This window comes from Rhipicephalus microplus, chromosome 1 (genome assembly GCF_043290135.1).
Source record: "Rhipicephalus microplus isolate Deutch F79 chromosome 1, USDA_Rmic, whole genome shotgun sequence".
Lineage (NCBI taxonomy): Eukaryota > Metazoa > Arthropoda > Arachnida > Ixodida > Ixodidae > Rhipicephalus > Rhipicephalus microplus.
Window position 1 is genome coordinate 115,205,224 of NC_134700.1, and position 16,931 is coordinate 115,222,154.

Sequence of the window (16,931 nt, forward strand, 5' to 3'; positions counted from 1 at the left end):
TAATGAATGGAGAATTATGAGCTGTTATGACGGATCACGTGGACATGTGGTATGTAGCCGAGCGTCTTCCAGGGGTGTTCTTTTTGCATTTCCCTTACCTACTTTACGTTTCAAAGTTTATTTTCGCTGGTCATTTTTTCTAGACTGCGAATGGCTTGGGGCTCATACCCACATAACATGAACTGTGGTAGGTCGGCATGTGCCACAAAGGGCTAAGGTAGAGGCTTTCATGACGTAGTCGACAAAGATACCGGGTTATTCAAATCGCAGCAATTTTTGCGTACTGCCGACACTGCTTCACCTTTTGATTTTGACCCGCCGGCACGTGAAGCGTCTGACGCGCCCTGAATGGACCTCTTCGAGGGTCAGTATTGTGCGTGACGTCAACGACGATTAAGAAGCTGTATGCAGCTCAAAAAACTGAGTGTTCTGGCGTCGTTGTCGCCTCGTAGAACGAAGCGCGCGCGGCGTACGTCGGCTGGACAAGGCGGGATTTGAAAAACAATAGGCACGCATCACACACACACAAGTTCATCTGCATTTATAAATATAATACTAAAGTCGGCTACCAGTTTTAAAATTCGCTGCTCAGAGTGCTTTAGAGTTACCGTTGTATAATTTGGCACATATTAGCATGTCACCGACGAAAACACAAGCTCTGAGTTTTATTGAAACCGGTGCATATTCTCCAAGAAATCGCAGGAGTTCCTCTATACAAAGAAACAGATACCACAATAAAATTATTGGTTTACGCAATATGAGTGCTTAGCGATTCAGATCCTGTGTTCATTCATCTGAATGTGCGCTTAATCGTGGTACAAATGGCTCGAAAGCAATAGCTCGTATTTTATTTTGTCTAAATGCACTAAACTTGTACTTTCCTGTTTCAGCCGCCGCTTTGAAGTAATGGGATATAGACAGGTTTGCAAAAAGATGGCCACAGTTTTTTCAGCTGAAGAATTCTGGCGTAAAAGGTGAACGTGAATATTTTTTCTTGCTGTCAGTCGATAGGACATAGAGCACATAATCATGTGGCAGAACCACTAATGCTTTTTCCTATGCTCGTCATTTCACTCCAAAAAACGAATATAAATTGTAAGCTATGCGTAACGTAGTGGAATCACTTAGGTCTACGATTGCTGCGGTAACATAAATCCGCTGGAACATATTATAAATAAGTCCGTCGCACGCAGTCAGTCCCAAAAACTGCACTTGTTCGATGGATTCATCGGTGCACCCTTCTTGCAGCTAAATGCACTGGCGAATTCATACGAATTCTTCAGAGGGACGTTCACCCTGAAAATAAAGTGAAACACTTAAGTTTGCTAGACAGTTGGACAATGATGCATAAAACCTTTCACAATGACTTGAAAAGCGATGAAAACATCACATTCTGCTGGCCAACCGCTCAATAAATCATACAATTGCAGCGCGAAAACACTCTATGTAGGTGTGAGACAAAACATCACGCGAAAGCTTATCATCATGCGCAACGTGTAAAATCACAAAGCATTGTGGACTACGCAATGCAAATCAAAGTTTTGTGATTGTCACCACACATGCCATTTACTCATAATATTTCTCCGGCCTACGCCATTCCAATACGCAGCTTGATATACTTGATTTTTCATGACTAACGTACCAGCCACAACGCTTAATACATTATCATATTCTTGAAAAGGCATGAGAGAGTCTGAGCAACTGGTCGTTTCACCGAAGCGCATCAGAGAATTCGCGACGTTGTGAGTATCTATTACTTCTAGCTGCCGATGCCCACAGTTGCACACGTTCATAGCAAAGCGTCATGAATAGAAGGCAGAAAAAAAGTAATCTATTATTTGTCAGTAACATGAAATAATTTGCCCAATTTCGCCCCATGTCAAAAAGGGCAAAGGGGAGTACCTGTGCTCTGATGAGACAAGCGTTTAACTAATACAGGTGTTCTAAAGAAATTACAATTGACCTGTCAATTATCTTCATCAGATGATTATTTGTCATTCAGACTATTTCAAATTTAAAGGTTCGGAAGCTCCAACGATCACTCCTAATTCATTTGGCGCATCTTACTGCAATAGGACCGCTCCTCGCTTAGGTCTTCAGCACATCTCGTGTTGTACGAAGCCCTTTGTAATCGACCTACAGTCTGTCACTGTTTTTGTTCATGCAGCCACACACCAGTACTGTTAATTTATTGCTTTGAGTACAGATTTACCGGTATATTGCAGCTTCTACAACCGATGCTGGACACATTTATCAACTGGGGCAAAGCAAATTTTGCAATGCCAAACTGAACAAGGAATGTTTTCACGCGGAAACCTTCGATGCCACTTCAAACACAATATTTGGCCATTGGCCTCGTCCCGTGGCGTCAGACACGAGTAATGTAAAAAGTCGCGACGACTGGAGTCGCTACAGAGCGTTATAATGACGTCACTGATCATCCGAATTTCTGACTTCATTTTGACGTAATCATAAAGAAACCAGGTGGCGATGTTATCACCTCACATCGCAGCTTGGTCAAAGGTGGTACAATCATAGACTCAATACAAATCAAGTGAAGTGCTTCCTATCTGTGAGGCAGTGAAAAACTTTATCAGGGGCATAGATACCGAAGCGTCAATACAACAGTGGAGAGAAGAAAGATCGATATGTGAAATTTAACGTCACAAAACCACCATATGATTATGAGAGACTCCGTAGTGGATAGCTCCAGAAATTTCGACCACCTGTGGTTCTTTAACGTGCACCCAAATCTGAGCACACGGGCCTACAGCATTTCCGCCTCCATCGGAAATGCAGCCGCCACAGCTGGAATTTGATCCTGCGACCTGCGGGTCAGTAGCAGAGTACCTTAGCCACTTGACCACTGCGGCGGGGCCAGAGGAGAAAGAAAATGGTTTCTGCCTACGAGTCAACTTATGTGAATGCGCTAGGAAAGCTGGGAGTTTTATGTAAAATACACAAAACACTGAAAGCAGTGAATGGGGCTACTTGGGTGCACAAGTGTGATAACGCTCCAGCGTAAATGATAAAAAGAAAAAAAATAGGTCTCCCACTGTCACAAATACTTAGAGACCTTCCTCTATTTGTGAAGAGAGAATCCCAGTGAAGCTCGGGAAGAGTCCCTGCGGTGAGGTGTAGCGCAGACGTTTGCGTTCGCTTCCGCTATCACCGGCAGTGGCTTGGGCCATAGTGGCTTAGGCCATAAAGTTTCATTATAGTGCACTAAACGGAACTCTGGCAATGCTGTGCCTATGGCAGCTGCAACGCATGGCGCTTCAGTTTTCTTGGTAGTTCTGGAGAGTACACGGATTTGTCCAGCCTTCGTTATTTCGGCTCCGTTTGGCTTGATTTGGCCTGAAGCCGCTTTGTTGCAAGACGAAGTTCAGAGTTAAACGTAAACATTTTGACAGCAATCTGTCTGGCTGGGTAGAAAAGTTTAGATAATTGAAATTGCTCCAGCCACAGTTCAAAAAGAGCCCGACGTTTCGGGACCGACGCGGTCCCTTCCTCAGGGGGTGACTGTCTTGGTCATGGAAGTGTCGTCGCGTCGTGTTCTCTCACCACGGCTCCGGCTTTCCCTTTCCACCACGTTTCGGAGACCGTGAACGTACACCGAAGGCATTGTTCCCAGCGAGCGGTTCACGTTGGCAGGCGTATGCTGAATGTGCCAAGACTCGAGCAAGAGCCTCTTTCCCAAATTCCGTTCTGTTTCAATAACAGAAGCGCCGTCTAAGTCAATTTTATGGTCGTGCTTCTCGCAGTGCTCCGCCAGAGCGCTGCGTTGCACTTCCATCTTCCTGACGTCGTTCTTGTGTTGGCGCATTCTTTCCAGGAAACACTTGCTCTCGCCTATGTAGCAGGCTGGACACCCAGAACACGACACTTTGTAGACAACGCCCGGGTGTAGCTCCCTCGGAGGTCGGTCTTTCGGCCGCGGTAGCAAGCGAGTGAGCGTCGAAACAGGTTTATGGATTACCGTGACCCCGGCTTTTCCTAGGACTCTCGAGAGCTGTTCACTTATGCCCGGCACATATGGAATGGCGACGCGGTTGTTTGGCGACTTCGTTTCTCTCGTGTGCGGTGGTGTGGCCAGGGCGGAAAGGGGGTCGGGCGGTGTGTCGCTTGCAGGTGTCTTTCCGCGGTGCGGTGGTTGTCGTCTCGACAAACGGCGTGACGCCCGGCGGATGAACGCTTCTGTGTAGCCATTCCTTCGTAGCTCGGCGACAATCCTCTTTTCTTCTTTCTTCCTCTCACCTTCCGACGTGCAGATTACTCGTGCACGTGAGAGGAGTGCCGAAACCACTGAAGCTTTGTGGGCAGTTGGATGACAGGACGAAAAATGCAAATACCTGCCGGTGTGAGTTGGCTTTCTATACACCGAAAAGGTCATGCGCTCGCCCTGTCGTCTGACTAAAACATCGAGAAACGGAAGCGCCCCGTCTCGCTCTCGTTCCACCGTGAACTGTATCGCTTGGTCGATGGAGTTTAGATGTTCGAGGAAGCTGTCTACTGCTGCCTTCTTTATTATGCAAAAACAGTCATCCACGTACCTCACAAATACTTTCGGCCTGTCAATAAAGGAGCCCAGTGCCGTCTCTTCTATGTGTTCCATTGTGAGGTTCGCAGCCGTAACTGAGATCGCCGCTCCCATCGCGGTCCCGCTGGCTTGTCTGTAGAAGCTCCCGTTGACGCTGAAATACGTCCCCTTGAGGCAGTATTCCAGTAGGCGACACAGTTCGTCGACGCCCAGGCAGGTTCTTTCATCCAAGAGCTCGTCTTGGTTCAACGCTGCTCGTGCGCTAGATACCGCTAGTGCTACGGGCACACTGGTGAACAGGGATACGACGTCGAACGAGACGAAGCACTCATCGCTGCTCACGGTCACATCTCTCATGCGCTCCACGAAGTGGCTGGCGTCGCGTATGTGGGTTGGTGTTTGCCCCACGAGCGGCGCGAGAGTCCGGTGGAGATACTTGGACAGCGCCCGGAGTGGAGATGTTGTAAAATCCACGATAGGACGGAGCGGAACTGTGGGCTTGTGGGTCTTGGGAAGCCCGTAAAATCCTGGTGCAGAGCCGTTCCGGCAGATGAGCTGGAGGTATATGTTTCTCGCCTTCGGGTGCGCTTTAAAGATATCCGCCAGGAGCTTGTTCATTTCCCTTTGGACACTTGGTGTGGGGTCCTTCGTCAGCTCTTCGTAGGCCGGACTGTCCAGCAGGTCTCGCACTTTGTCGTTGTATGCCTCCCTGTCGAGCAGGACCACTGCGTTCCCTTTGTCGGCCGGGAGGATGACAACCTTATCATCATTTCGGAGCGCATGGATCGCCTTACACTCCTCTGTCGAGAGAGGAGTGTAAGGCGATCCATGCGCTCCGAAATGATGATAAGGTTGTCATCCTCCCGGCCGACAAAGGGAACGCAGTGGTCCTGCTCGACAGGGAGGCATACAACGACAAAGTGCGAGACCTGCTGGACAGTCCGGCCTACGAAGAGCTGACGAAGGACCCCACACCAAGTGTCCAAAGGGAAATGAACAAGCTCCTGGCGGATATCTTTAAAGCGCACCCGAAGGCGAGAAACATATACCTCCAGCTCATCTGCCGGAACGGCTCTGCACCAGGATTTTACGGGCTTCCCAAGACCCACAAGCCCACAGTTCCGCTCCGTCCTATCGTGGATTTTACAACATCTCCACTCCGGGCGCTGTCCAAGTATCTCCACCGGACTCTCGCGCCGCTCGTGGGGCAAACACCAACCCACATACGCGACGCCAGCCACTTCGTGGAGCGCATGAGAGATGTGACCGTGAGCAGCGATGAGTGCTTCGTCTCGTTCGACGTCGTATCCCTGTTCACCAGTGTGCCCGTAGCACTAGCGGTATCTAGCGCACGAGCAGCGTTGAACCAAGACGAGCTCTTGGATGAAAGAACCTGCCTGGGCGTCGACGAACTGTGTCGCCTACTGGAATACTGCCTCAAGGGGACGTATTTCAGCGTCAACGGGAGCTTCTACAGACAAGCCAGCGGGACCGCGATGGGAGCGGCAATCTCAGTTACGGCTGCGAACCTCACAATGGAACACATAGAAGAGACGGCACTGGGCTCCTTTATTGACAGGCCGAAAGTATTTGTGAGGTACGTGGATGACTGTTTTTGCATAATAAAGAAGGCAGCAGTAGACAGCTTCCTCGAACATCTAAACTCCATCGACCAAGCGATACAGTTCACGGTGGAACGAGAGCGAGACGGGGCGCTTCCGTTTCTCGATGTTTTCTCGATGCGACGTTTCTCGATGCGCTCGCCCTGTCAGACGACAGGGCGAGCGCATGACCTTTTCGGTGTATAGAAAGCCAACTCACACCGGCAGGTATTTGCATTTTTCGTCCTGTCATCCAACTGCCCACAAAGCTTCAGTGGTTTCGGCACTCCTCTCACGTGCACGAGTAATCTGCACGTCGGAAGGTGAGAGGAAGAAAGAAGAAAAGAGGATTGTCGCCGAGCTACGAAGGAATGGCTACACAGAAGCGTTCATCCGCCGGGCGTCACGCCGTTTGTCGAGACGACAACCACCGCACCGCGGAAAGACACCTGCAAGCGACACACCGCCCGACCCCCTTTCCGCCCTGGCCACACCACCGCACACGAGAGAAACGAAGTCGCCAAACAACCGCGTCGCCATTCCATATGTGCCGGGCATAAGTGAACAGCTCTCGAGAGTCCTAGGAAAAGCCGGGGTCACGGTAATCCATAAACCTGTTTCGACGCTCACTCGCTTGCTACCGCGGCCGAAAGACCGACCTCCGAGGGAGCTACACCCGGGCGTTGTCTACAAAGTGTCGTGTTCTGGGTGTCCAGCCTGCTACATAGGCGAGAGCAAGTGTTTCCTGGAAAGAATGCGCCAACACAAGAACGACGTCAGGAAGATGGAAGTGCAACGCAGCGCTCTGGCGGAGCACTGCGAGAAGCACGACCATAAAATTGACTTAGACGGCGCTTCTGTTATTGAAACAGAACAGAATTTGGGAAAGAGGCTCTTGCTCGAGTCTTGGCACATTCAGCATACGCCTGCCAACGTGAACCGCTCGCTGGGAACAATGCCTTCGGTGTACGTTCACGGTCTCCGAAACGTGGTGGAAAGGGAAAGCCGGAGCCGTGGTGAGAGAACACGACGCGACGACACTTCCATGACCAAGACAGTCACCCCCTGAGGAAGGGACCGAGTCGGTCCCGAAACGTCGGGCTCTTTTTGAACTGTGGCTGGAGCAATTTCAATTATCTGAAGTTCAGATTGTGTTTAGCAGTTCCACTTTACGACCAGAATTTTCAAGGCTGACCTATTGGAATACATCTAAGATCATAACGATCCGTTCTTTATGCAAAAACAAACACCAAAGCACAATGATAAACGAAGCCACAAGCACGTTCGAAGCCGCAAACACGAATGTTAAGCAAGTCCGTGTACTACCCACATTTTCATGATGGCGGAACGATATCAACGCCAGAGTTCTCGCACTAGGAAGATGTAGTAAACTCTGTCGCATTTTATTGAAGGTGACGCAGACAATCGCGCTTCCCGGCGCACCGACGTTCATGCTACTGCCACTACTCCACTTTCATCGTTCTACCTAAGCAGGTAAAATGACGCGAAGTGCGGTTTGTTGCACTGAACACTGTTCCTGCTCGCAATTTTTATTTCGGTGTCTGTTACTTCACAGAAAAGCAGGTTCCATCTGCACAAATAAAATAGGTAAGGACCTCCGCTGTAATGACTTTTCAGACTTTTTGTGCCAACTATGTGTTTTTATTTCCAGTTTCTCGCGTGCGCTGTAACTTAACTAACAGTTGGTAAAAGTTCTCGCTACTCTTACCTGTCATGCATGATAACCCGTTTTGTGTCATTGGGACTATTTCGGCTTGTACAGTGATTCTGAAGTAAAAAAAGAAAACAAAGACAAAAAATATTGTTAAAAGTGTATTCAATTAAGTTTCGGGAGGCTACGTTCTTGGTGGAGGCTTATGCCGACACCAATGTCTGTGACGCTTATAACAACGCAACCAAAATGTAAGATAAAAATAAATTTTGTGTATTGTCTGTAAAAATGTGCGCAAGACAATCAGGAAACTGTATTTGATGTTTGGGTGTCGTGAGCAAACTTCAAGAAATCGTAAAAATGAAGGGAAATAAGTTCCCACGTGTTGAAGCGTTAAAGCCGCTGCCTTCATAAGATAACGGTAAGGACGTTTTGATTCTATATTAGCCGGTATGTACTTCCAATGGAAGCGATCCGTTTTGAAGGAGGAGAACCAAAAAATTAGTATAGTGCGTAATGGTTCATTATGCGCACACTTTCATAGAACCGAAGGCACTTACAAGAGCGTAATAAAGGAAGAATAGTTGTTCAGAGGTCACATTGTCAAGATTACCAATGCCGTAGTCCCTGTGCAGGTAGTGCTTGGTATATAATCGACTTTGATAGCCCTGCAGAAAAAGAAATGCATGAGGCTAAACACACACGAATTAAATTGTACACGTGACTAGAAAATCAGCGTACATAAATGACTGGCGCTACTTCGAAAAGTTGTACTTGGTGAGATCAAGCATTAAAATATTTGATTGGTAGAGCTGCCATCATCTGCAATTCAATTTTTTCAACACTGCTACATGATGTGGCAAAAACAAACGGCAGGTCCTTAGTTTCAAATTCTGATTATACCACTCACCCTCACATGTGACATCCACTGTGACACCTCTTAACGCGAATAAAAAGACTATAACAAATACACTGATAGTGTATGTATGTATACGACCAATAAGCTGTTCTATGCATTATTGCCGTAATTTGCATTTGAACAAGGCACCTTCACTCTGCGTGGATTATTATAACACTGTCGAAACAGCACAACAACGACAACAACAAAAAAAAACAGACACGAAATGACGAGGTCGATCAGTAACAGCACTGCGTGGAACCCGTACATGTCTGCCTCGTACTTTTGTCGGTTCTTATTTATTATGTGCCCTGCTTTCGTACAATACGTTGAGAAAAAGACAAATAGGTTAGTTACCTCGTACGCAATCACGAGCGCAGAGTTTTCCTCTACCCTGTGTGCTGGTGTCATCACCTGCACAATACAAGATGGAAATGTTACGCAAATCACTAGGTAAAAGAAGGCTGAACTGCAGCAACAGAAGAATATTGAGACAAGGCACTTAATTTCCAGCACACTTACACTAGCCTTTCGGTGTCACCTAATCAATGACGACGTGAACAGCGCGTGAAAGTGACAGGGACAAGGTATAAACGAGGACTAGTGCTGATTTTTTCAGAGAAAATTATTAACGTGAACATGAAAAAAGAAAACGAGATAGCACACGTGATCAAAGCTCATCAAATTCGCATGACGGCAAACATCGGAAGAAAACTGAGACATACAAAAAGACGTTGTGATAAACCACAACCCTGACAACACATCAAGCAATGAAAGTGCTGTATATTTATGCTCTTTCACCGGATGAACTAGCGTAATCTCTTTCTTTGTCAGTAATTGATATGTGGGGTCGAACGTCCCAGAACCACCACATGATTGTCAGACCTCCATATTCAGAAACGCTCCTCGACTCGAATTCCGTCCTTCACTCGAGTAAGTTGAGCACTGCGCCACTGCTCGACTGAAATTGACGCTGCGCTTCTCAAGAATCGCTGCAGAATATTGCCGATATGCAGTGACATGGTCGGCCAAGAGACGGCGCTACTTTCGGCTTTGTCGAGTCGAGGAGAGCGCTTGAGTGAAGGATCGTTTGTGAATACGGGGGAGAGGCGCCGTAGTTAAGGGCTTCAGAATTTCTCACCACCTCGGGGTCCATACCGTGACCCAAATCTGAACAAACCTGCCTACAACATTCTCACCTCCATTGAAATTGAGGCTGCCTCAGCAGGGACTCAATCCCGTGATCTGCGGGTCAGCAGCCGAGTACCTTTACTACTAGACAACCACGGCTGGGCTTCTTCGTCAGTAAGAGCGATGAAAGGTTTGCTGATGCAATTCCCTTCAGCGATAGCTGTAGCTTCAATGGTGATGAGTGTGCTATTTTGATGCTTCTATCGTCAGGCTAAAGGCATCGTTTCTATCATCACCAATTCAACTGTTTCGCGCTGTTACACTATACTCAGCGATAACTTTTCTTGTCACCGTTGTGGAAGCTGCACAACTTAAGCGCATACCTGCTACGGTGAAAAAAAATTGTACTTAAGTTTTGCAATAGTTCACTCATTTGCATTGCTGAACGAATTGCTTCATCCTTTATTATGATTTTAAGGGTAGTTGTGGGAATTGCAACATGAAATACAGTTATTATTTGCTTTGATAGAATGCCGTTCTTATCTTTCTATTTCTCAGCACCGCCCTTATTTGTTAGTTTCTCAGACATCACGTCCCTGACTCATGGTGTTATTTTTTCGCCTCAAGCGCAATAATTAGTTCTGTAAATATATAGAATGCGCCACTAAATTCTCTTTCATTATCAAGAGAGAGAAACGAGAAAAAAGGGAGGCAGGGAGGTTAAACAGATGCTAGTATCCGGTATGCTACCCTACACTGGGGTAGGGGAATAGGGGTTTGAAAGAGAAAGAGTTAAAAGAATATAAATAAAAGAAAAACACCGACACACACGCACACACAAAATCAGTCCACTCAGAGGCGTTCCGACAGGCCAGTAGTTCGCAAGAAGCCCAATAGCGCTTGCACGGCTTTCTTCTGTGATGATGAGTCATGACGATGGCGCAGTATACTTTCTTCTGACAGCGGCTGGTCATCTAACCTGTTTAGTGTATTAGAAAGGTGTTGTTTTTACAGGTTGTATTCCGGGCTGTCACGCAGGATATGTCGAATTGTTTCTTCATCTCCGCAGTGTGCACAGTCGGCGGTGTCAGCCATACCTATGCGGAACGCGTACGCACGAGTAAACGCGACTCCCAACCCTAATCTGCACAGAGCAGTAGCGTCACCTCGTCGAATTTTTGTTGGAAGCTGTAAGCTTAACGTTGGATCAAGGGATCGTTATCTTGCATGCGTAAAGAGAGACTCGTTCTAAAGAGCCATGAAGCGTTGGCGAGCAAGCATGCGAAGCCTCCTAGCAGCATCAGTCCTTGAGAGAGGTATTGACTGGTTGTTGTCTTCTGTGTGGGCTGAACGGGCAGCTTAATCAGCTCGTTCGTTACCGATAAATCAACAGTGGCTTGGAAACCACTGAAATATGACGTGGTGCCCTTTCTCTGTTATAAGATGTAGTATTTATGGTGTTTCAAATACCAACTGCTCGTGTAAACCACGTCGTAGATTTCGCAGAAGTGACTGAAGTGCTGCCTTGCAGTCTCAGAAAATCGTCCACCGTTGCGTGCTTTGGTCGTTAATGAAACGCAACGCGCTGCAAGCTCTGCTGCCGTTATTGTGGTTGCATGAGCTGTTCTGAATTTGATGGTTGCGGTATGCGTTGGAATAACGACCGCCGCAGTTGAGCTGTTTGGCAGGACGGAGCCGTTGGTGTAGACGTGGTGCAGTCTTGGTACTTCTCGTACAGCAGAAGTAAGGCGAGCTGCTTGAGGGCTGGTATAGAGAAATCTCGTTTTTCTGTATTCCTGGTATTGTCAGGTTGATGACTGGCTGTTTGAGGCACCATGAAGGAATTCAAGGTCTCGCCGCGGGCGTAAAACCAGTTGGTAGGGAGTCACCATGTGTAGTTATTGTTCGACAAAAGGAAGTATGAGGTCTATCCGCTGGTATAGAGGCTAGGTGGTAATGGGGAGTCCAGCCCACATGGCTTATGTGTGTCCTCAAAGCTTCAATTTCAATTTGGGTCTGCACGAGGTGGTATTTGGCTAAAGCTATAGTTGCCACTGTTGAGGCACCCTGAGGCAGACCTAGACATATTCGAAGCGCCTGTGCCTGAACGCTTGGTATCATGCTTCGACTTGTTTTGCTGGCGTTTGATAATGCAGGCAGACTGTATCGTGAAAAGCTAAAGAAAAGCACCCTGTACAGTCGTAACATAGCATTAGGCTGCATTCCCCAAGTCTTTCCAGCGAGAAACTTGAAAATATGGCATATGCCTGTCAATCGCTTTTTCAAATACGACACATGAGGGCTCCATGATATGTCTCTGTCGACTATAACACCCAGAAATTTGTGAGATCGACGATATGGTATATTTTGACCGTTAATTGACACTATGTAATTCGACATAGGCTTGCGCGTAAATGCCTGAAGAGTGCACATTCCGGAGAAAATTTTCAGGCCTCGATTGCGGAGATACAAAGCAGTTGCAGTAGCAGCTCTCTGTATTCTCGCTCGTAACTGCAGGCGAGTTACCATAGATGTACAGATGCAGATCTCATCAGCGCGTGTTGATAGATAAATATTGTTTGATAGGTGCGTATGGAGAGCGATTAGTGTTATATTGAATAGCATGGGGCTCAGTACACCACCCTGAGGGATGCCATGACAACTGAAATGTGCAGACGTGTTCCCAGCCTCCGTACTCACAAAAAAGATTGCATTTGGAGATAACTGCGTATCCACTTAAACATTCGGCCACCCACTGCAATTTTTTCTAGTGCAGTAAGGACGGCTTCATGTGTAATGTTATCATAGGCTCCTTTGACGTCAAGGAACAGAGAGGCGCAAAGACGCTTATGGCCTTTCTCGTGTTGAACGTACGTGATTAGGTCGATAACGCTATCGATCGATGATCGACCACGTCGAAAGCCAGCCATGGCATTTGGGTACATTTCATGATACTCGAAGTACCACTCGAGTCGGCCAAGAATCATTCTCTCCATCACTTTACCCACGCAACTAGCCAATGCAACCGGGCGATAGGAGGAGAGTTCTATTGGTTATTTGCCAGGTTATAGCAGTGGTACTAGACGACTAGTTTTCCAACTTAAGGGAACAGTGCCCTCTAGCCAACAATTATTATATATCTGAAGTAGAGCTATTCTCGCGCGCTCACCTAGACGACACAGGGCTCTGTAGGAGATTCCGTCAGGTCCTGGTGCACAGGTACGTTTGCAGGAAGAGAGTACTGCCTTCAGCTCCTGAATGGTGAAAGGGATGTCCATACAGGAATCACGTGGTGGCGGGCAACTGCTCGAAAGTGGTGAGCTGCTAAGTGTTGTAGTTTGCCCTGATAGTCCGGCGCAGAACTCTTCAGCAACATCTACATCTGGTCGATTTTGGTAAAGGGTTAAGGCCTTGAACGGTGACTTCTGAAAGAAGGATGACCGCAAACCTCCTACCGTCCTCTATATCTGCGATAAAGGCTTACGAGGGTCGAGTGACTCGCAGAAAGTAATCCAGCGTTGGAATTCTAGCTTGTCCAACCAACGTTTGATCTTCTTCTGCATACGTCTAGCAGTCCGTAAATCTTCTATGTCCTTCATGCGGCGGTACCTTCTTTCAGCTCGTCGTCGCAAGGCTCGAAGAAGCTCCAGCTCAATGTCAATGTTCATAATTTTTACAGGGCATGGGATCGTACACACAGTCTCTTTTACAGTGTTCTTGATGGCCTCTTGTAAATTGGATATGTATTTTTGGCATTGGTGTTCCATATCAGGCTGAAATTTTTTCCAGTCCACTCTTTTAACAATGTCGGGCATTTTAGGAGGCGACAATCATCTGATCTTGACGTATGTTGGAATGTGATCACTCCCATGCGTTTCTATATCCGTAAACCATTCAGTATGTTTGCCTAGGCTTCGCGAAACAAAAGCCAAGTCGGGACAGCTACTGTATGTGGAGCCACGTAAAAATGTAAGACTGCCAACGTTCAGTAAACAAAGATTGTTGTCGGAGGAAAAAGACACCAAGTTTCTGCCTTCATCAAAATCTTAGCTGAAGTTATGTGGGACAGCCTCTCTCTCTCAGTCTTTCTCTCTCTCTCTCTCTCTATATATATATATATATATATATATACATATATATATATATATATATATATATATATATATATATGTGTGTGCATGCGTGCGTGTGTGTGTGTTTGTGTGTGTGTGTGTGTGCGTGTGTGTGTGTGTGTGCGCGTGCGTGCGTGCGTGTGTGTGTGTGTGTGTGTGTGTGCGACGCTATGGTGAATGAATGACGTGACCTGGCTCATACGGCATGTTTATTTCATCTCATTTCTTCCTCCCCTTCTACCAATCATCGCCGCGTTCTTACGTTACAGGATTCCCCCTCCCCTCGAAAAAATGCGCGCGTTGCATATTACAATGCATGATGAACAAGCAGCCTGAAAATACACAAAGAAATGCCCAAATGGGCAGTAGTTTCACATCAGATTGCAGTTGAGTAAAGTCGCACAAAGATTTCACAGGAGAGGGCAGCAATCCGGGGTTAGTACAGCTCTGGTGGGCGAGGCTGACTGTTGCGTTCTGGAAAACACAAGTACACCTTGAGCGTGGAAACTGATGATGACACTGCTTGTATTCTCTCGAGAAATGAACGTCGTGTGAAGGCTTTGGAGCACCGGCAGCCTAACTTGCGTAGGCGTCGTGCTTTTTGTCTAGATTGGTACACATAAGGTGCCACCCATCTGCGCATTTGTTGAACAAGATAGGTGCAGTGATTTCCGAGTCTTTCCGGAATACAGGGTGTCGGTTTGCGCCTTTTTCGTCGTCTTATGTCACGTTGTCTGAGTATCGGTCGCTGCTGGAGAAAACTTACTTGACGTCTCTTGGGAAAATGTCCGGGATTCAATGCTTTTTTTGTCTCGAGTGAGACATCTTGAATATGTTGTCGCGTTGGTTGAGTCATCTGTAAACATCTTTCTTGATGCCGTGTGTGTTCTTCCAACGTCTGTAGTTGTCCGCATCGGATAAGAAGGCGCTCAATCTGGCTGATTTATTTGTGCTGGCTTTACTGGTGTTGCGAAAAGGGTTGAGGTGGCAGCCTTTTCGGAATAGGACAATGCTTTTCTTGGCAACTTGACGTAGTGTCAGTTGGCAGCTGTTGCGACGCTTTTTAGGCAGCGATATTGGTAGGACAGATTTGACTGGAGGAACATCAGAGGGGCCTGCGACAGCATTTATTACACAGGCTTCTGGCACTTTGCAACCTGTAAGAGTTGATTCCGAGCCTCCTTTGTTTGGGCTTTCAGATGGCCGTGTTCTCAATGGTGACACCGCAATAGGCGTGGTTTGGTCAGAGTCTAGTTGGGAATGATTGTCTTTCTGTGCAACGAACGATGCGAGCTCTTCTGGCGCATGAAAGTGAACTGTAGGTCCCGGGCTTGACTGAGTATGCTCCGAGCTTCTCTGCCTTGTTCTGCCCAGAGCGAACGTGTGAGACGCGAGGTGAGCGTTGTGAGCGACTGAAGAGCCAAGCGACTGAAAAGCAGGAGGTGGTCGAAGTGCCCGAGACGGAGAGTATAGTGCACAGGTTGGCTCTGTAACGTGAGTGCTACGTTGAAGTGATGACGTAAAGGTTGGTTTTCGCTCAGGCAGTTGCAAAATGCGTTGCGGTAAAGAGTACACTATTCCTGCAAATAGTTCTGGCTGCCTTTCAAAGAGAGGGGGCTTTCATTGGTCTTGTTGCAAAGGGCGATTCATTCTTGGTGTCCTAATGCGGGAGCAGCTCTTTTTTCTGTGGCGACCGAGTGCGATTGTTTCCATGTGGTTGGCAATAAGAAATTTTTCATCACTGTCATGAAAACGGGCGATCACCTCTTCTTTTATCTTTTTCCATGATACGTCGTTTTCGAATATGTGTGTGAAGTAAAACATGAAAGCCTCACCGGAGATGTAGTCAGTGAAGTTGGTGATCATCTCCCGTTCCGACCAAGATGCAGCGGTAGCGTGGACCTCGAACAGATACAACCAGTCCTGCGCGGGATCATCGTCTGCTGCTCCGGTGTACTTGGAGATGGGATAATCAGTCGATGGTTCCGTCATGATGGTTGCAACGGTGTCCAGTGGCGACGCACTTCTGTGATCTGTCTTCGGTCACTGCGTTTCGCTGAGGTCTTCGATGATGATGGCCGGTTGATGAAGTGGTTGCGAGGTCTTCATCCTGTCGACTCGTGTGACGCTATGATGAATGGTCCACGTGGCCTAGCTCATACGCCATGTTTATTCCATCTCACTTCTTCCTTCTCTTCTATCAACCATCGCTACCTTCTTACGTTATATATATATATATATATATATATATATATATATATATATATATATATATATATATATATATATATATATATATGACGTGCCACATAACTTCAGCTAAGAATTTGAAAATGAAAGACACATCAGTGGCAAATTGAACCAAACGCGTACTACTCGCACTAGCCTAGTAGGTACTCAGGCTATTTTTATCACCCCGTACTAACTACTTAGATTATTTATTTACCAATTTTCGAATATATGGCCTGGAAACTCCATATATTGACACTGAGATGTAGAGAACCTTCAGAAACGAGCGATGAAATCGTTGTCTGTACGATACGTCTAGCTCTATTACTTTTTCCGCGTTGTAAAAAAGTCTATAGCAGCAATTTAGCAGTGCCCTCGCGGTCCGTCACACGACTTATTTTCACGTTTCGCGGGCTTTCTTTACAACGTGTATAAAATAACAGCGCGTGCGTAAAGTACAGAAAAATTCAATGTTCATATTTTGGGGTTCCAGCGCATAATTGAAAAAATGAGTAAATAAAAATTATTATTTATGTGTACGTGGAGAAGGAAAGAATAGCCTGTATGTATATATATATATATATATATATATATATATATATATATATATATATATATATATATATATATATATATATATATATATATATATATATATATATATATATGTTTACGTATAAGTATAGCACCTGGTAGTATATAAACTCTTTATTTAGGGTGAACTTCAACAAGCTTCTTCTCGTCAACA

At 46.5% G+C, this 16,931-nt stretch overlaps 1 protein-coding gene across 1 annotated transcript in view; it reads right to left on the reverse strand.

The window, feature by feature from the left end:
* Positions 1–826: 826 nt before the first annotated feature.
* Positions 827–16,931, reverse strand: part of LOC119178240 (neprilysin-2-like) — a 45,973-nt gene continuing 29,868 nt past the window's right edge. Inside the window, exons 5-8 of the mRNA XM_075887306.1 lie at positions 9,069–9,125; positions 8,374–8,481; positions 7,871–7,929; positions 827–1,296 (exon numbers count right to left, since the gene is read on the reverse strand). Of these exons, the coding sequence (XP_075743421.1) occupies positions 1,194–1,296; positions 7,871–7,929; positions 8,374–8,481; positions 9,069–9,125 (327 nt within the window). The 3' untranslated portion in view covers positions 827–1,193. The remainder of the gene's footprint in view (positions 1,297–7,870; positions 7,930–8,373; positions 8,482–9,068; positions 9,126–16,931) is intronic.